This window comes from Salvelinus fontinalis, chromosome 26 (assembly GCF_029448725.1).
Source record: "Salvelinus fontinalis isolate EN_2023a chromosome 26, ASM2944872v1, whole genome shotgun sequence".
In the NCBI taxonomy this organism is placed as follows: Eukaryota; Metazoa; Chordata; class Actinopteri; order Salmoniformes; family Salmonidae; genus Salvelinus; species Salvelinus fontinalis.
The window spans coordinates 35,733,168-35,754,607 of NC_074690.1; the positions used below are offsets into that span (position 1 = coordinate 35,733,168).

The 21,440-nt window shown below is 40.1% G+C and overlaps 1 protein-coding gene across 3 annotated transcripts; it reads left to right on the forward strand.

Annotated features, from left to right (window-relative positions):
- Nucleotides 1-310: 310 nt before the first annotated feature.
- On the forward strand, nt 311-9,656 carry LOC129824188 (GATA-binding factor 6-B-like). Of its 3 annotated transcripts, none has more exons than XM_055883634.1 (7): nt 311-417; nt 1,277-2,239; nt 3,541-3,707; nt 4,387-4,512; nt 4,799-4,886; nt 4,999-5,087; nt 7,002-9,656. In XM_055883634.1, exons 2-7 carry the CDS (start codon nt 1,333-1,335, stop codon nt 7,170-7,172), a joined length of 1,548 nt encoding a protein of 515 aa, XP_055739609.1. In that variant the 5' UTR covers nt 311-417; nt 1,277-1,332; the 3' UTR covers nt 7,173-9,656. The 3 variants fall into 3 exon arrangements, with proteins under 3 accessions (XP_055739609.1, XP_055739611.1, XP_055739610.1); XM_055883635.1 differs by having other exon boundaries at nt 332-413; XM_055883636.1 differs by having other exon boundaries at nt 4,999-7,094.
- The last annotated feature ends 11,784 nt before the right edge of the window (nt 9,657-21,440 follow it).

Sequence of the window (21,440 nt, forward strand, 5' to 3'; positions counted from 1 at the left end):
CAGTTATTATCATATTTCTTTGAATATCTTAACTATTTTGTGAGTAAACCAATGTGCACTGCCAAAACAAACGTTTCTCTGTATATTTATCTGATATATGAATTTCGATTTTATTTCAGCAAAAAAAAGTCAATAGCCTACTGTGAAACGTCAAATTGATTGCAGTTTGTGTCATTTTAGACATGATCAAGTCTCTCAAAGGCTAGCACCCTCAACCAGTTGATATGTTTGTTAAACTGAAATCCAATCAGAGAACGCCCTCAGATTCCAACTGCAGCCTCGAGAAGCGCCTCCTCTCTAAAAACCTCGTCACGCGCGCAGTAGACTAACGCTTTCATTCCTATCTTCCCAGAGACCAGCTACGACCCACACACTATAGGAAACTTCAACGAGCGACCGATGGCACAGAACGAGTAGGTGTGTGGTGAATAATCCTTCCTCTCCTATTTTGTCTTCTATGTTTCAGTCCAGTCTTGGTAAAACATCTGGTTTCAGTGATCGTGCTGCTGGGTGCCAGTTGCGCCGAACCTAAATCATTTGGGGTATTGGTTTGTCACAATTACCCTGCCTCTTGGGTCTTATCTGTTATGCGTCTTATCAAGCGGTTATCGCTTTGCTCCAAAGATATATTGCATTTTGTTCCTATCTGTAACGGTGTGTGGTTTTTTGTAATTATGAAGAGGCTATCTCGAGAGGGGAGGACATGGTTTTGACACGGATGGATTCAACTCCTCCGGTCAGAGCGCGCGGTGTGCTTACATTTCTAATGGATTAATACCTTAGGTGGTATTGCCAAACATGTCTTAACTATTAGTTTATAACCATCATATAGTTTTAATAGTGAGGCTCGAGTATTGTGTGCTAAGTAACCTAGCCTTTCGCCTATAATTTTGTGTCATGTACTCAAAATTGCGCGAATACGTTTCAAAATGAAACCAAGCCCCACATCAAGGGCTATGTTGGGTTTGTATTACGCAGTTTCCCAGAGGGTAAGCTATGGAATTGATATGACATTGTTATCATGGGGGATGACATGTTTCTTGCAAATTAATAGTGTCGCTTGAAAGGTAATTCAAATTTAACTCTTTGGACCAAATCTTTGGGAAGAATATTTAAGATTGTAATAAGATTTGATTACCTCATCTCATAGATCCTTTATGATACCAGAAATAGTTACATGACGCCCAAGGACCTGTTTTAAGTTAACAATTTACAATATGATAGACCCTTTTAGCCTACTTGATCTTGATAACAACATATTCTCTCTCATTCCCAGGGCAGACAACACCCTCACGATTTTCTAGCCCTACGGTGTATGGAAAGTGATCCTGGATGGACCTGGGCGAAAACAGCTGGTCCATGGTCAAGCAAGAAGTGTCCAGCAGCCCAGGGTCACCGGCTGAACAGAGCTACTTACACGGCGGTCAGGACAGGAGGGACAGTCACGGCCACGCGCACGACTCGGAGGGACTCAGGTCACCGCCGACAACCGATCAACTTGACTTAGTGGGACACCGGCGCGACGAGGGGCCAGGTAGACCATCTCTACACTCCTACGTTCACTTCGGACACGGACACCATAACAACAACACTGCCCTGCCCACCACAGAGGACATCACGCTGTTCACGGATTTAGACCAGGGCAACAAACTAATCATCTCGAGTGGAGCGCACCCGCACCACAAGGGGGGCCTTATCGTCGATCCCAGCGACATGTATCAAACACTAGCCATCGCGGCGGCCCACCAGAGCCAGGCGGGGTACGACTCGCCCTCTGGGGGCTATATGCACTCCAACCCCAACTCTCCAGTGTATGTACCGAGCTCCCGGGTGGGACCCATGATATCCAGCCTTCCTTATTTGCAAGCCAGCGGGTCGGCACAGCCCAGTCATGCGGTCACAAGCCATTCAGTCTGGTCGCAGTCTACTCCGGAGAGTCCCTCCTACAGCACCGGGAGTCCTCATACATCCAACCGTTTCCATTACCCTCCAAGCCCGCCAATGAACAACGTAGCGTCCAGGGATAACGGCTACAGTAACCCGCTGAATGTGGGCAGTCGAGACCAGTACGGCCTCCCGCGGTCCCTCGGTGGATCCTACGCCAGTCCCTACTCCCCGTATGTTGGACCGCAGCTATCCCAGTTGTCCTCGCCTTGGCCTGGAGGACCATTCGATAACACCATGTTGCACACTTTGCAAAGCAGAGGTGCGCCCTTGACGATTCGAGGACCCAATGGAGGTAGGCTTACTATTGCCAAAAGTATCGAAGAAAGCTGATTAATTGAGTGAGAACTTTAGTGCTGATATGACATGTATCGAATAGCTGTTTAACGCATGGTATAATAATAAAAATAACCATTCCAAAAAATTCTAAGCAACAAGGGCATGGGTGAAACAATGTGATGATAATTTACGATTACAAGTGTTTAGGTCCAATGGCCACAATAAATTCTAATTCAATTTGGTTAAGGAAATTATCGGAGGTAAAATAAATGTTTTATAGTAATGGTAAGACATGGTAAATAGGTTCCATTTTAGAATAGCAAGTTAATAAGGCTATATTTATTATTTATTTAACTTGGCAAGTCAGTTAAGAAAAAAATCGTATTTACAATGACGGCATACACCGGCAAAACCCGGATGACGCTGGGCCAATTGTGCACCGCCCTATGGAAGTCCCAATGAAGGCCGGTTGTGATACAGCCTGGATTCAAAGCAGGGTGTCTGTAGTGTCGCCTCTTGCACTGAAATGCAGTGCCTTAGACCGCTGCGCCACTCAGGAGCGCTACACTCTTAGAAAAAAAGGTTCTGGATAGAATCAAAAAGGGTTCTATACTTGCTTCATATATGGCAACCCTAAAGGTTGGTAGAACCCCAATTTGGGTTCAGTGAAGAACCCCTGGGGTTCTGATGGGGTTCTGATCAAAGAACCCTACAAAATGGTTCTATATAGAACCTTTAGGGTTGCCATAAATGAAGCAAGAAATATAACCCTTTTTGGTTCTATCCGAAACCTTTTTTCTAAGAATGTAGGCTATATATTAGTTACATAGGCTATTATCAATGCATTTGTTGCATGAATTAAAGTTTAGGCCTATCCCTGATATCAAATATTTTATTACGACGTCTAAGCCTATCATATTTTGATAGTTTTATTGGTGTAACTAAAATAAATACATTGTTGATTACACCCTCTGACTGCACATATAAAACTAGTATGGAAACATTTTGAGTTTCTTAAAGTAACTTAATGCATTAGACATAGATAAAATAGCTAAAGTACAGTCAAAAGTGCAGTCTCCTTGTGTATTGAATGTATAATCTTAATTTGCTATCACATATGCCTAGGATATACCTCATTTTGAAAATAATGGTGAATAATCATTAAAAAATAAAATTTATTTTTTTACAATATACAATAACATATTTCAAGACAGGTGCTCAATTAAGCCTAAGAAAAATCATGGCTCTTTTAATGCCCAAGCACCTCTCTGAAGTGTCATGTAAGTGATTGGTGTATTGCCTATCTGTTTCCCGCAGATATTCTCGACGACCTGGGAGAGAGCAGGGAATGCGTCAACTGCGGCTCCATCTCAACGCCGCTTTGGAGACGCGATGGCACGGGCCACTTTCTTTGCAACGCCTGCGGCCTGTACAGCAAAATGAATGGACTCAGTCGGCCATTAATTAAACCACAGAAGCGGATGGTAAGCAGAACACGCTCAGGGGACTACTTAACCACTCAATTTCCTGTCTATTTATTTAAAGCAATGGCTTAAGGTTATTCAGGTTATCACCTCAGATCTCTATACTCCTTATGGGGATTTTTTGGGACAAACAATTCGCTTAAACGGTAGACCATTTTATTGCACCCTCAGTTTAGCCAGAGTTCATATATTAACAAGGTAATTCTGGCTGTCATATAGGTAATTTAGTCAGGGTCAACAAGTGTACAGAGGCTACGTGAGGGAAAAAAATACTTTTCAGACACACATTCTCCTGGCGCCATTACGCAGTTATTACGCACACTAACAAACGACTGATGCCTTTTTTTCCACGAACTCCCTGACAATTAAATTCATGGTAATAAGCTGAACGTAACTGCCAGTTAAATGGATGACATGAATATGACCAATATTATTGTTCGGAAATTAGTGCAGATAACAGAAAGAGAGTCATAAGAGGAGAATCCATGCCCTTCATATCCAATGATGAATTAAAGTGCTTGGATCACAGCCAAAGATTCCATTAGTCAGGTAGCCTAGCCGCGGGCTCAGACATCTCTCCATTTCACGTTTACAGCACGCGCTCACCTTTGCTTAATCGTAGCTTCATATCTTTATGTTCCAGTGTGTTTATCGTTGTTTATATATTGCCTTTTCCCAGTCATCATCCCGGCGAATCGGCCTCTCCTGCGCCAACTGTCAGACGAGCACAACCACTTTGTGGCGCAGAAACGCAGAAGGAGAACCGGTCTGCAACGCATGTGGGCTCTACACAAAATTACATGGAGTAAGACACAATCTTTACATTATGTCACAAGTTACCGCTTTTTATTACCTTCATGTTCGACAAATGCAGGGAATATTGTAACTGACACGTGCCTAATTACCGTGCGTAATTGTTTCGATGACTATGGAGAACAATATTAAACGGGATCGGTGTATTCAGTCTGCCTAATAAATTATATTTATTATTAATAAAGTTTATGTTTAAAGGACAATGTACATATTTTCATACATTGACAAAACGTGTAACCAAAAAACATGACAGACTAATGTAGTCGTTATTTTTGCAGGTACCTCGGCCGCTCGCCATGAAGAAAGAGGGAATTCAGACGAGGAAAAGAAAACCTAAGACTTTGAACAAAACCAAGGGATCCTCTGGTAAGCAGATCCCTCTCTCTCTCTCTCTCTCTCTCTCTCTGTTGTATAATTGAAATACTTCACTTTTATGGTTCTCTTTATATATATACTTTTAAAAATCATTTTACCACAGGAAATAGTAATTCAGTCGCCATGACTCCGACGTCGACGTCTTCTTCCAACTCTGAAGACTGCTCGAAGGACAGCTCTCCCAACACGCAGGTGCCAGGGTTAATAAGAACGATCCATATTTTGATATAGCATATTCAAAAAGAAAACGAATATTCAGGTGCGGGATAGGCCGCGTGTATTATAAAAACGGACTCAGGGTCGTTTGCAATTGAGATTCTACTGTTGTCCCCTCCTCGGATATGTCTTGTGTAAGAAATTATGCACGGCTGAATTCTTCCCACACATTTCAGTTAGCGTCAAATATAAGTCTACGGTTTTGGTAGGATAGACACACTTTTACTTAAAAAGAAAATATATATATATATTTAAAATATGATTTTATCGTTTTATTTATTGCACTAATTGGTATTCTTTTGACTGAATACTGTTGACAAATGTAGGAGCAGGCAGGCTAATAATACACTTTCATCTTATATGTTCGTGATAGCAATAATACCGGCCTGACAATACTGGATTCAAAAGTATTGAATCATACGGTATGTGGGTTGTAGCCTACTGTATCTGGTGTCTTCAGAGGTATTTAAAGGCTGTCTCTAATGGGTTCTGGGAAGTGGTCTGCATTTCTCAGAGATGATGCTCTTCGGGAATTTTGTCCTAAAACATAGTCTCTGATTTTGTTCCAAATGGAACAATATTATAGGGCTATTTAAAGTACATTTTATTAATGGCATTTGTCTGTTCCTATCATTTGATAAATGGGCTGGTTTGCTATAATAATGTGGAGATTCACTGCATATAGGCCTATACACTGAGTGTACAAAACATTATGAACACCTGTTCTTTCCATGACAGACTGACCAGGTGAAATCTGATGTCACTTGTTCTCTAAAGAAGGATTTTTAAGCCTTGAGACAACTGAGACATGGATTGTGTATGTGTGCCATTCAGAGGGTAGATGGGCAAGACAAAATATTTAAGTGCCTTTTGAATGGGGTATGGTAGTAGGTGCCCGGCGCACCGGTTTGTATCACGAACTGCAGTTTTGCTTGGTTTTTCCACATGCAACAGTTTCCCGTGTGTGTCAAGAATGGTCCACCACTCATTGAGACTGTTCTGAGGGCAAAACTCGAGATTAGGAAGGTGTTCTTAATGTTTTGTACACTCAGTGTATATCCATTTTAGCAGTTACAAATGAAGATGTATCATTGATAGGCTTCTGGAAGCCCTGGCTGTGACTATAGAAAACCCATGGAGAATATTAGGGTCGTTCCACCGATTCAGTGCCTTTTAAGAAATGTAACTTGGCCAAAAAAAGTTTGATTTCGCCTAATTTTCACATTCTGTCATTAAGAGCACATGTTCAACTTAATAAAAAATACATTTTCCCATCTCAAGATTTTATATAAAAACATACTATGGTGAGTGCCTATTAAGTGGCAAATAAAGTAACAGGGTTGACATAACAGGGTTGACGATTTCATCTTAAATCAGCTATAAATCCCCTTGTGACAGGAGGAATGGAAGCTTGTTGTGTGCAACAGGGAGCAGCAATTGAATTCAAGCTTAAAGAAGTCAATAAAATGTGCTAAAACATTTCTAACTTGTCTATCTATGGTTAAGAGTGTTGATGTGTTATGCTCCAACAGATCAGTTTTCTGCCACAAAACACCAGAAAATTGCCAAAAATAGTAAAACCAGCTCACCGGCTTTTACATTATTGACTGTTAGATGTTCAATGTTTCTTATTTAAATGTTTTAAGAATAGTTTCACCATATTAAAAACGAGTGTTCAGTTCACGTAACAGGATTCATGTAATTTATTGAATTATACATGTGGTCTATATTTAAGGGCACTTCATGTAATATACCAGGCTTTTAAAATTCAATATTGGTGCACAATTTCTAGTAAAAAATATCAAAGGGACGCAAAAAGGCACTTATTTTGTGGAAAGACCCAGTCATTACTTTTTAATCTGTGACTAACATTTCTCTGTCCTATTCCAGGTCCAGTCCGCTGTCCTGAGTGGCCCAGCGGATGGCTCAGGCTCTGATGGCTCTGCCATCGTGAAGTACCCAGGCCAGGATAGTCTCTACACCAGCGTGGGCCTTACCCAGTCTCCAGACATAGCCAGCTCTGTCAGGGGAGAGTCCTGGTGCCCCATGGCTCTTGCCTGAGTCACGAGCTGGGGATGGAACCCACCACACTATCCTCTCTCTCTCTCTCTCTCTCTGGATGTCCTGCTGCTGCGTGGTGGAAATATTCTGTGCCTTGATGGTTCTGGGTCTGTTTCCTACTTCCCAGCTAACAACAGTTGGACAGAGACAGCCCCCCCCCCCCCCCCCCTCCACGCTCATGCAAGTTTGAAACGTCTGTGGAATATTTGGGATTGATTTCAAGAATGATATGAGAAAACCTTAGTGCCTTAACAGAAAGGGAAATATGTGAGAGGAGGCCTGTTGATTCATTCTTGTTACTCTGCAGTTCGGATGCGTTTCGGACCGACCTGCTGCTCTCTCTGTCTCTGTCTCGCTCGCTCTCTCTCAGCTATGGAGGTGGATAGAATGTCTGAAATGAAGAAACCTGTACATAATGATATGGATTCCCCCACTCAAGACAAAAGTGGTTAATTGGATATTAGTGCTTGAGAAAAGCGCAACCATGCATACAGAGGACATTTTGATTATCATTTTTTTGCAACTGGAATCAAGCTATCAAGTTACCAAGACAACCTTCCTGAATCAAGAGAAAGTATTTATTAATCTTCCATTGTTGAAAATATGACTATGATTGTTAAATAAAGATATGGATATAGAGTAGAACTGAAACAAAAAAAAATCTTATATCTTCGTTTTTTAATATACTTTTGTATTTCCTTCTCTTTTGTTGAGTTAGTAGTTGTTACCAGTGATCGTAAATCTGCACGTTTTTCCACTGATAGCTCTTACTGTATCTGACTGAAACTCTTGGTTTTAAACAGGGTATCAAAGACTGCGACATCCTATGTCGGTCAGTTTTTGTTTTTAATTATTAACTCAATTCGCAAATAATTCAATCCTACAGATTAAATTAAAATACTCTTCACTTTATGGTACTATTTTTTAAGAAATTGGTAGAAGTGTTTTTTTTAGGCGAGGATAAACAAGAGAGAACATGTCCGCAAAATCTTTGACACATGTACAACAGCTAGCTAAGTACTGTTTGAATGAATGGCACCCACAATTGTTTTACAGATGCATATTTTTGTTACAATACAAAACTGCAAAAGAAGACTGCTGCAATATTATCTGGCTGCAACAAAGACTACCTAACTGGTAGAAACAGTATACATTTACTGATGCATTTGATATTCATATAAAATTTGACAAAAATGAAATGAAAAGGCTCAATGAGGTCAACATAAATTAATGTAATGTTGCTATATGGACAAACAGATGCGGAATTGATAAATTGCCCCTAATAAGTTTTTGGTTGATAAAAGAGTAATGGCTGTTCCTACAACCAACTGTAGACTGTCATAAAACAAAATGAGTCAATGTAGCTTCAATTGAGAATAATCTTAAAAGAGTGATTTATGCCAAGAGTTATGTTTCAGTGACGTGAAAAAATCCATATGTAGGTAGAAAACAACCTTTCACTGGTTTCAAGACATAATGACCTTATATGACAAATCACTGTTGATTTTGGTTTGACTCAACACGCAACAAAAAGTGGAATACAAATGTGCCCTTGTATTTTTACTCAAAACATGTCAAAAGCTCTACAGTACATGTTCCTGACTTTCAACTTTTGAAGTAGAAATAAGACTTTCCCATTCAATACACAGATCATACTGTATGTCTCCCTCTCCTCCAGCAGGGGTGTGAATGGCGCCTCGCTCAGCAGAACTCTCAGTGGATCCATTTTAGGGCCAGACAAATTCCTCGAGCTCTCTGGGGAATGTCAATTTCGGTGGAATGAATCTGAAGGTCATTGTGAAACTGCCGTTTTAAAGTGCATTTCAGTTTCACCATCAGGGTTGTTCAGCTGAAACAGGGCCTGGTAGTTTTTTTCTGGACTTATTTATTTAAAAAAATATCATGTTTATTATTAACATTGTTTTCCTATTTTTTGTTTGGATATTTGTATTTCTTTGGTTGGTTGTTTTATTCTTGATACAGTTTTAAATGATATTATTTCAATATTTGAAATAAATTGTTCTGTTGATATGTGAATTTTGGAATAATTGCCCATCTTAGAATATTTGAAGGAAATCTACACATTGTTGTTGGTGTGTCGTTGTATCACAGTGTTTTTGTGGTATGTGCCAGAGTTTGCAGCAAGAGTTTTAGCTCCATCTAGCCATTTGCTGTGAAGGTACATATAACCATTTTGAAAATGTGATATTAAATAACCCCTAATATTTGAATAATATTTAGACATTTGTTGTTATATTGACATTAAAAAAAATTGGCAGTGGTATTCCTCACTTAAATTCTTTCACCTCATGATTCAGGGAGGTTCGATAAAAGCTAGTAGCCTACCGTTATTCAGAAATATAAATCGCCTTAGCCTACTTTCCTTTTTTTTTTTAAATTGAACTTGTATGAAGATTTCCACTATATTACTTCATGCTGGAATAATAAACAAAACGTTTATTAAAATGTGTTTTACAGTTTGTACATTTTTATGACGGTACCTTCAAGAGAAATATGTTATGACAAGCTGTTGGAAAGACGGCAGCAATGGATCCCTGAGGGTTTTGAATTTCCAAACAGTGTTGGTCTAGTTGTTTTCTCCTTCTGTATTAAAGTTAGCCTTTCTTCTTACACACAACAACTGTTTCTTTACACCATGATATGCAATCACTACAATGGTTTTATCAGTGTTTTCAGTGTGTGTTAAATCAAGTGTATTGTGCCTGTCAGTGTGAAATATATTTAAGTGAATATAGCTTGTAAATTATACCATAGGTAGACACAGACATTTTAGAGATGGCTAGATTTATGCCCGAGCTTTAGGTTATCTGGCTGCAATTTTGACATATTGATGTTGGAGAGTTTATTGAGTGTCAGTGTAGCTATGTTCAAGACTGCACTGCACATCAGCCAGATACATCATTTAGAGATAAAAGTTATTTAAATGTTATTTCACTTTTATTTAAGAAAATGGCAATTGTTTTGTACTACCTGTCCCCTTGCATGATACTAGTTTTGAGCAGACCAGTGTAGGAAAACGTTATTATAATCCATTATTTTGATAATTGTAACGGCAGTCGTAATCCTCCTCCTCAGACGAGGAGAGGCGAGACGGATCGGACCAATACGCAGAGTGGTTAGTTTCCATAGTGATTTAATAATTAACAAAAACAATATGCGATACAAAATAACTACCGTGACAGTCCTGTGTGGCGGAACACTGACACAAGAACAAACACCCACAAAACACACGTGAAACCCAGGCTGCCTAAGTATGATTCTCAATCAGGGACAACGATTGACAGCTGCCTCTGATTGAGAATCATACCAGGCCGAACACAAAAATCCCAACATAGAAAATCAACCATAGACAAACCCACCCAACTCACGCCCTGACCAACTAAAATAAATACAAGACAAAGGAAAACAGGTCAGGAACGTGACAATAATGTCACCAGTTCAATATCTTAAACAACTTTACTTTTCAGTTTTGGATCTTTTGTATTTTATTCGTCGATAGCACATGCCCAAGGAGTTGGCAAGTGTCTGCAGGCTTAATGTCCCTCCAGTCTTTGTCTGAGGGGTTGCAGTTATGCATGATCCATTTAAAGGTCCAAAGCAGCTTGAATTTATCTCAATATCAAATAATTTCTGGGTAACAATTAAATACTCTAGTATGATTGTTTTTAATTGAAATTGTCAACAAGAAACAAACATAGCTTCTTATAAAATAGCAATTTCTCAAGGAAATGTTTTACTAGGACTGTCATGTGGTAGTCTGAGTGGGAGTTGTCTTCCTTATTGGTGTTTTAACTAATTGGCAGGCCAAAACTCCATCCGACCAAAACAGGCTGACATTTCAGGCTGTAATTTCAGCCGGTCTTTTCAAACAGCTCTTATCATCATTTTCACAATTTCACAGTATTATTCCAAACTCATAGTGTGGAAATATAGATATAAAACACAGGTAAATCACGTTTTTGACTGCAATGGGCCTTTAACAGAAATGACCTCACACAAACTTTAAATAGGCTCTGCTGCAACTGAGACAAATTACAAACTTTCTTTAGATATGTAAATCAAACGTAGTGTGAAACCTAAAATAAGAACAAATATTTATAGGTCTATGAATTTATGAAGTGGTCCTAGGCTAGTAATGTCTTCCAGGTACACTTTGCAGCTGTCCCCATGGATGAACGTTTTTTGGGGTTCCAGGTAGAACTATTTTGGGTTCCATGTGGAAAGGGTTCTACCTAGAAGCAGAAGGGTTCTACTTCGAACCAAAAGGGGTTATTCAAAGGGTTCTCCTATGGGGACAGTCGAAGAACCCTTTTTGGTTAGAGATAGCACCTTTTTTTCTAAGAGGATTTACAACACATTACATCACTGAGGCCCTCCTCCCATTTGTTACTCTGAATTAATGTGCTTAAGGTTGAGGGTCATGCGCATGACAACAGTCACTCTATGTTATTTCACCATAAATTATCTGTAGCTGTGAAGATCAGTAGTAAGAACTGACAAGTGACACAAACCAAAGCCTCAAACCTATTTTAGGAGTTTGGTGAATGGTGCAATAGGCTGATGTATTTGTCACTGAGCAGCGTAACAGAGTCTTATCTGTGTTGAATGTGCTTTTCTAAATTGGCAGAGACAGAAAGAGAGAGAGAGAGACTTAGAGTGAAAGAGCAAGTGAGTGAGCGAGAGAGAGAGAAAGACAGAGAGAAAGACAGAGAGAGAGAGAGAGAGAGAGAGAGAGAGAGAGAGAGAGAGAGAGAGAGAGAGAGAGAGAGAGAGAGAGAGAGAGAGAGAGAGAGAGAGACACACACAGCAACTGACGCCTAAGGCTGCTTTATTTAGACAGTGAGTAAGAGAGTCCATGTCACCCCCGAGGGCAGCGCTACTGAGTTGAAAGTCCTCTGGCGGGAAGACTGGAGCCAAGGTAAACAGTTAGCAGCACCGCACAGCATGAGGACAGAGAGACTGCAAGCCTGGGTAACATTCATTAGGGCACACCGTACTCTCTTAGAAAAAGGGTATCAAAAGGGTTCTTCGGGTGCCGCATAGGAGAACCCTTTTTGGTTCCAGGTAGAACTGTTTTGGGTTCCATGTAGAACTCTCTGTGGAAAGGGTTCTACATGGAACTCAAAATGGTTCTACCTGGAACCAAAAAAGGTTTCTTCAAAGGGTTCTCCTATGGGGACAGCCGAAGAGACCTTTAAGGTTCTAGATAGCACCTTTTTTTCTAATAGTGTAGCAAACTATTTTTCAATGGAATACAAAAACGAGCGGTTCTTATTGGACAAATACAGGGAATTTATCCCTGTCTTAGTCTGTTTTCTCCCGTTGGGCCCTAATCAGTGGAGGCTCCTCAGAGGAGGAAGGGGAGGACCACCCTCCTCAGTGAATTTCTTAAATATAAAAATGGTAAAACATTTAAAAAGTTATCCTTTTTAGATAAAACTATACTAAATATAATCACGTCACCGAATAACTGATTAAAACACACTATTTTTCAAAGAACGTCTACAGTAGCCTTAACAGCACTCTGTAGGGTAGCACCATGGTGTACCCGGAGGACAGCTAGCTTCTGTCCTCCTCTGGGTACATTGACTTCAATACAAAACCTTGGAGGCTCACGGTTCTCACCCCCTTCCATAGACTTACACAATATTTATGACAACGTCTGGAGAATGTCCTCCACCCTATCAGAGTTTTGCAGCATGAACTGACATGTTGTCCACCCAATCAAAGGATCAGAGAATGAATCTAGTACTGAAAGCATAAGTTACAGCTAGCTAGCACTGCAAAAAATAAAATGTGGTGAGTAGTTGAGTCAAAGAGAGAGAAAGACAATAGTTGAACAGTTTGGAACAAATTAATTTCTTCCACAATTAAGGAGAAGCAAGAGAGAAATAGAGCAAGCGATAAAGATTGTCATTTTTTTCCACTTTCAGTTTCACTTACTTAGCTAGCAAATGCAGCTAGCTAGTTTAGCCTACTGAAACACCCCGCTCAAACAGAGGGATGCTATGTTAGCTAGCTGCCTATGACTATCCAACACAACACTGGAACTCTTTCAAGTCAAGGTAAGCTTTTGGTATTACTAATTTATTGCCACCGGGCCCACCGGTGTAAGTGCTTACTGACTAACGTTACTGCAGGATTGTAGCTGGGTTTACTAACGCGTTAGATCTATTAGTTATGCCGACTATGACATTACTTCAGCTAATACGGTGACAATGATGTAGGCTGTTTGGCTTGGAAAAGTTGTTTCGCCTGGTCACATACAGCTGATTTGTTGTGCATTGAAGTCCACAAGTGAAGGGAAGATGACTAATACAACGTGGCTGTTATGAGAGTCAACGGAAGCAAACACAACAAAATGGGGATAAACATACTTGAATTTGTCCAATAGAAACTTTCGCTTGCAACTGTTGGACTAATGATTACATCCTATATCAGCTAAATGCAGACAAGAGTGTGCAAGGCGGTATTGAATGTCACTGTCTGTCACCTCAAATTTGTCTCTCGACCTGTGTGTACCTACGCTGTCAACTTTCATTCATAGGGTAGGTTGTAGCAACCTCATGATGGGTATAGGAACATTTGAGTATAATGTAGTGGCCTAAACCTGTTGATGTTACATTGAACTGGGTGAATGGAATATGAATGAAGGACATCCAATATGCTGTAATAGAAATAAGACCATGCTCATGAAAAAAAATTGTCCTCCCTCATATTAAACGGCACCGACCGCCACTGGTCCTAATTTATATGTTATGACCCCAGCCAGGCCCTGGGGCTGTTTGGGCAGGAATGGGTAGGACTAGTACAGCAGAGTGACTCCCCCAGGAGTTGCCCGTTGATATTTCCACAGAGAGGCTTTTCAAAGGGGAGCTCCCTCTGTTTGGCTCTGCCCTGGCTGGCCCTGTCTGCCTCCGGAAGCGATGGGATCTCTGACTCAGCCCTTTTGGGTTTCCTCGACAGACACACAGAGAGACAGAGAGACAGAGAGAGAGAGAGAGAGAGAGACAGAGAGACAGAGAGAGAGAGAGAGAGAGAGAGAGAGAGAGACAGAGAGACAGAGAGAGAGAGAGAGAGAGAGAGAGAGAGAGAGAGAGAGAGAGAGAGAGAGAGAGAGAGAGACAGAGAGACAGAGAGACAGAGAGAGAGAGAGAGAGAGAGAGAGACAGAGAGAGAGAGAGAGAGAGAGAGAGAGAGAGAGAGAGAGAGAGAGAGAGAGAGAGAGAGAGACAGAGAGACACAGAGAGAGAGAGAGACAGAGAGAGACAGAGAGAGAGAGAGAGAGAGAGAGAGAGAGAGAGAGAGAGAGAGAGAGAGAGAGAGAGAGAGAGAGAGCATATTTAAAAAGATTAAAAACACATACATACTCTTTAAGATTGCCGACTCATGTTTCTTGTAGGATTTGAATGGCAAAATACGATGGAAATATAATTTCAATACATCAGGAGAAATCACTGAATGTTTATTCTAAGGCCTTTATCATATACTTTTTTGAGAGATATACTGAGGCTATGTGTCGGAGTGTGAAAGTGAAAATGAGTTTTGTGAAGCTCTGTAGTTGACAATAACCGTTTGTTGACAATGACAGTAGAAGCATGAATAATAGAGCAAGGGAAGACACCAGCAGCGACCTTAGCTAGCATGATAGTGTTGTATTTTTTCTGTCTTTTTCGTTCGTTCGGTGACTGTGAGGAATGTGAGGAAGTTGTAGGAAGGCGAAACCAGTCTTTATGGGAGGAGACGCACTCTTAGGCTGAGATTGCAGGAAGGGCAAGAGAACAAACCCTTTTTGCCAGCAGAGAGGAAGAGTAAGGATCAGTCATAACTGACAACCCGTGAACCCTGGATGGAATGATAGGTGGAAGTGATCCTGGATGGAATGATAGGTGGAAGTGATCCTGGATGGAATGATAGGTGGAAGTGATCCTGGATGGAATGATAGGTGGAAGTGATCCTGGATGGAATGATAGGTGGAAGTGATCCTGGATGGAATGATAGGTGGAAGTGATCCTGGATGGAATGATAGGTGGAAGTGACTCTGAGACTGACAGTAGTTTAAAGGTCCAATGCAGACATTTTTATTTCAGTATCAAATAATTTATGGACAACAATTAAGTTACCAAGAAGGTTGGCTTGGAATTCCCTCCAAGCCAACCTTATACCTCAGGACCTGGTGTCCCTGGAGGAGTTCAAAGGACAAATTGATGGACAGGTTGTTGAGACATGTAGTTGTTTCTAGTTGTCAGCCGGTGTCACTAGTTTGCGTTGCCTTATGTAAGGAAGCATGTTGTTTTACTTCACACACACCACACACATGCCCGCACGCACACACACATCCACTGTTTGTTCGCTATTGTATTTGTGCTGTTGCCAATGTCTTCTGTCTGTGTTGTACTGTACATTTTGTCTTACGTTGTTTTTTTGTTTTGTTTGATACCAGCCCTGGTCCCCACAGGAGGCCTGTTGCCTCTTGCCAGGGCGTCATAGTAAATAAGAATTTGTTCTTAATTAACTTTCTGGGTTAAATAAAGGTTAAATAAAAAGTACCTTAGTGTGATTGTTTTCAGTAAAAATGGTCAAACAGAGAAAAAATAGCTTCTTATCAAAGAGCAAATACTCAAGCAAGAATTTTGCTAGTACTGTCTGGGAGTGGTCTGAGTGGGGAGGGGGAAACTGAAAATTAGATGTGATTGGCAGAGAGGTTTGGAACTGTCTTTGTTATTGGTCTATTAACTCATTTACCGCCTGGGGATGTCTCCATTCCACCAAAACAGCCAGAAATTTCAGCCGTTCTTTTCAAACAGCTCTAAAACTAAAACGTTATCATGTCACGGTATTATTCCAACGTCATAGTGTGGAAATATATATAAAACACAGGGAAATCACAATTTTGACTGCACTGGGCCTGTAACAGTGTTGTAGTCCTAAATGGATGAGTGAACATACTTATTGAGGGACCGCGCCTAAAACGAAACTTTTCTCTTTTTGAAAATGGCCTATGTGGCATCGATACGAGTCAGAAAAATGTATTCTAGTGTCCAAATTGACTGTGTGTAAATAGGATAATTTTGGTCATAAAGTAAGTCTGGTCCAAATACGATATTTGCGAGATGATAGGAAAAAATGGTATGTCATGGAATGAAGGGTACTGTAACAGTTTTCTTTGGGTGGGTTAATTTCAATCCTGCCCACATGCCCACAGCTGGCAGCATGCAAGTAATCATCAGTTCGGAGCGCAGCTGCATGACCCTATCGTAATGGTCAATTTGGTTTTACACTCAATATCTCTGTGGAGCTAGTTACGGACCATCAGTAAATTACACAATACATGGGACAATATTTTAAAATGTCAATAGCTCCAAATTTGAATAACTTAAAAACCTCACACCACCTACAGTGCATTCAGACAGTATTCAGACTCCTTGACATTTTCCACATATTGTTACAACCTTATTCTAAAATGTATTAAAATGTTTCCCCCCCCCCATCAATCTACACAATACCCCATAATGACAAAGCAAAAACTTGTTTCTTTACATTTTTGAGAATTTATTACACATAAAAAATGGAAATGTCACATTTACATAAGTATTCAGACCCTTTACTCAGTACTTTGTTGATGCACCTATGGCAGTGATTACAGCCTTGAGTGTTCTTGGGTATGACGCTACAAGCTTGGCACACCTGTATTTGGGGAGTTTTTCCAATTCTTCTCTGCAGATCCTCTCAAATTCTGTCAGGTTGGATGGGGAGCATCACTGCACATCTATTTTTGGGTATCTCCAGAGATGTTCGTTCAAGTTCAAGTCCGGGCTCTAGCTGGGCCACTCAAGGACATTCAGTGACTTGTCCCGAAGCCAGTCCTGCTTTGTCTTGGCTGTGTGCTTAGGTTCGTTGTCCTGTTGGAAGGTGAACCTTTGCCCCAGTCTGAGGTCCCAAGCACAATGAAGCAGGTTTTCATCAAGGATCTCTCTGTACTTTGCTCAATTCATCTTTCCCTCGATCCTGAATAGTCTCCTAGTCCCTGTTGCTGAAAAACATCCCCACAGCATGATGCTGCCACCACCATGCTTCACTGTAGGTATGGTGCTAGGTTTCCTCCAGGCTTGATGCTTGGCATTCAGGCCAAAGTGTTCAAACTTGGTTTCATCAGACCAGAGATTCTTGTTTCTCATGGTCTGAGTCCTTTAGGTGCCTTTTGGCAAACTCCAAATGGGCTGTTATGTGCCTTTTACTGAGGAGTGGCTTCCGTCTGGCCACTCTACCATAAAAGCCTGATCGGTTGAGGGCTGCAGAGATGGTTGTCCTTCTGGAAGGTTCTCCCATCACAACAGAGGAACTCTGGATCTCTGTCAGAGTGATCATCGGGTTCTTGGCCACCTCCCTGACCAAGGCTCTTCTCCCTCGATTGCTGTTTGGCTGGTCGGCCAGCTCTAGAAAGAGTCTTGGTCGTTTCAAACTTCTTCCATTTAAGAAGGATGAAGGCCACTGTGTTCTTGGGGATCTTCAATGTTGCAGAAATGTTTTGGTACCCTTCCCCAGATCAGTGCCTCGACACAATCCTGCCTCGGAGCTCTACGGACAATTCCTTCGACCTCATGGCTTGGTTTTTGCAAAGACATGCAATGTCAACTGTGGGATCTTATATAGGCAGGTGTGTTGCTTTCCAAATCATGTCCAATCATTTGAATTTACCACAGTTGGACTCCAATCAAGTTGTAGAAACATCTCAAAGATGATGAATGGAAACAGGATGCACCTGAGCTCAATTTCGAGTCTCATAGCAAAGGGTCTGAATAAGGTGTCTGTTTTTTATTTTGTATAAATTTGCAACATTTTCTAAAAAACAGTTTTCACTTTGTAATTATGGGGTATTTTGTCTAGATTGTTGAGAATAAGGCTGTAACTTAACAAAATGTGGAAAAAGTCAAGGGGTCTGAATACTTTCCGAATGCACTGTAGAAATTCCCATACAAATAGTTAAAGTATTTAATGAGCTTGTGACAGTTGTGCAACATGAAAATATTTTCCCATTTACATTATGTAATGTATTGACGGTCCCTAACTAGCCCCAGAGAAAGGCTATCCAATGCCAAAACAACTTTGCCACGGTTGCACACCAGCTGGCACAAGTTAATTGGCTAAATAATTTAGCTAGCAATAGCTAGTCTAGGGGACTTCAAGACACAATTTCAAGTTATCTAGAAGGGTGAGTTACTGTAACTGTGTACTGTTTTGGCAGAGTGAATGTACAAACGCTTGCCACGTGGAAACATATATACACAAGAGACAACCACATTAAAATACCCCCCCCCCCCCCAAGGCATCTCTCATTTGGCTTCAGTCTGCTGCATTTCTTAATTAACAGCTAAATGTATTTGAGGGTTTACCAGCATTTGTAATTTGAGTTTGATAATTATCTGTACTAAACACTTCATCTGATAATACTTGTGGAATATAAAAAAACTTGCTTAGATATATGTTTTCTAGTTTCTTGAAATACTTTGCAAATGCAACTTATTTCTATGTGAAAACTGAAAAGGTCTATTCATTCCTTTTAGTAGACACTCTTATCCATAGAAACTTACAGTAGTGAGTGCATACATATTCCTGATTGCCCCCTCTGGGAATCGAACCCACAACCCTAGTATTGTAAGTGTCATGCTCTACCAACTGAGCCACATCATCACAAACCACTTGATGTCTCAATATACTCAATTACTGTATTGGTCATTGTTTTTCTTCATGGTGATGGAAAGTCTACAGCTACAAACCTAGATGACCAGCCTATGTACAATACAGTAATGTACATTTACATTAAGTGGTTTGTAAGGATAGTAAATTAATATTGCAGAGATAGTTTTCCATGTTATTTTATAAAGAAAAAATGTTGAATTTGATGTGGATGTTTTGTGTCTTTGCCCATAACTTTGCACCTTTTGATGTAAATGTTTGAGGACAGGGTTTTGTTGTTTCTGGATTCCACTAGAATGACAATTGCAGAGAAAGGGACAGAACAAACACTCTAACAATTCAAACTTTTGAATCTGGTCTTAATTATGCAACTACCTTTTTTTGCCAAGCTGCCGCTACAGACGTCTATATTGGTCTGCTAATACTAGTAAAAGCCCAGTGCACTACTTTGTGAAAAAATATTTACAAAATAAAATAATTAAATATTTTTTATAAATATTTTTTTCTCAGTTATTCCAGCTGTACGTATTTGTTATACCATAAACAAAAGGTCCTTTGCTGATGTAACATTCTGAAGGTTATACTGTAACACCTAAATATAACGTGCTTTATTCATATCTGTTAGAGTAGGTGCAGTACAGTAGATTAGAAGGTGTTTCTTTTCTATCCTGTGCTGCAGTAAGCAGGTAAAAGGCTTGTTCTGTTTGAGGAACATAATAAGATGTAAAGATTAACTTGTAACTCCTACGCCAGCTGGGAACATATCGGTCATGCTTACCTAGTGTTTGTTCAACTCCAACCCCTTTGTTCTCTCACCTGGCATTCCACAGTTGACCACGGCAGGTTACTGGGAAGGGGACTTACTTTCTGGACACAACACACCGCATGCGGAAGACTGACTTAATTGTGCTTGATATAGCTTTCCAAACTACTTATAATGAACATGGCGTAAAATGGTCAAGTGTCGAGTAGCCATGGGCAGATTAGGAACCTGCCGTTATTTAATTTGCATGTAAAGGTATGTCCTGTCACCAGACGTTTGGCCAACTGACTCTTTATCATTTTTGAATGTGATTTTTTAAAACATATTCAATAAAATAAACACAGAAGCACAGAGAAATACATTGGTATTTCTGTATACTGTATATATACTGTATGTATAAAACATATTCAATAAAATAAACACTGAAGCACACAGAAATACATATGTGTTTATTTTATTGAATATGTTAAAAAAAAATCACATTCAAAAATGATAAAGAGTCAGTTGGCCAAACGTCACAGAGAAATACATATGTATTTCTGTGTGCTTCTGTGTTTATTTTATTCAATATGTTTTATATATACAGTATATATACAGTATACAGAAATACACATGTATTTCTCTGTGCTTCTGTGTTTATTTTATTGAATATGTTTAAAAAAAATCACTTTCAAAAATGATAGAGTCAGTTGGCCAAACGTCACAGAGAAATACATATGTATTTCTGTGTGCTTCTGTGTTTATTTTATTCAATATGTTTTATATATACAGTATATATACAGTATACAGAAATGCACATGTATTTCTGTGTGCTTCTGTGTTTATTTTATTGAATATGTTTTATATATACAGTTTACATACACTTAGGTTGGAGTCATTAAAACTCGTTTTTCAACCACTCCACAAATTTCTTGTTAACAAACTATAGTTTTGTCAAGTCGGTTAGGACATCTACTTTGTGCATGACACAGGTATTTTTACAACAATTGTTTAGAGACAGATTATTTCACTTATAATTCACTGTATCACAATTCCAGTGGGTCAGAAGTCTACATACACTAAATTGACTGTGCCTTTAAACAGCTTGGAAAATTCCAGAAAATGATGTCATGGCTTTAGAAGCTTCTGATAGGCTAATTGACATCTTTTGAGTCAATTGGAGGTGTACCTGTGGATGTATTTCAAGGCCTACCTTCAAACTCAGTGCTTCTTTGCTTGACATCATGGGAAAATCAAAAGAAATCAGCCACGACCCCAGAAAAAATATTCAAGGTTCATCCTTGGGAGCAATTTCCAAACGCCTGAAGGTACCACGTTCATCTGTACAAACAATAGTACGCAAGAATAAACACCATGGGACCACGTAGCCGTCATACCTGTCAGGAAGGAGACGCGTTCTGTCTCCTAGAGATGAACATACTTTGGTGCGAAAAGTGCAAATCAATCCCAGAACAACAGCAAAGGACCTTGTGACGATGCTGGAGGAAACAGGTACAAAAGTATCTATATCCACAGTAAAACGAGTCCTATATCGACATAACTTGAAAGGCTGCTCAGCAAGGAAGAAGCCACTGTTTCCAAAACTGCCATAAAAAAGCCAGACTACGGTTTGCAACTGCACGTGAGGACAAAGATTGTACTTTAAAAATAGAACTGTTTGGCCATAATGACTATTGTTATGTTTGGAGGAAAAATGGGGAGGCTTGAAAGCCGAAGAACACCATCCCAACAGTGAAGCACGGGGGTGGCAGCATCATGTTGTGGGGGTGCGTTGCTTCAGGAGGTAC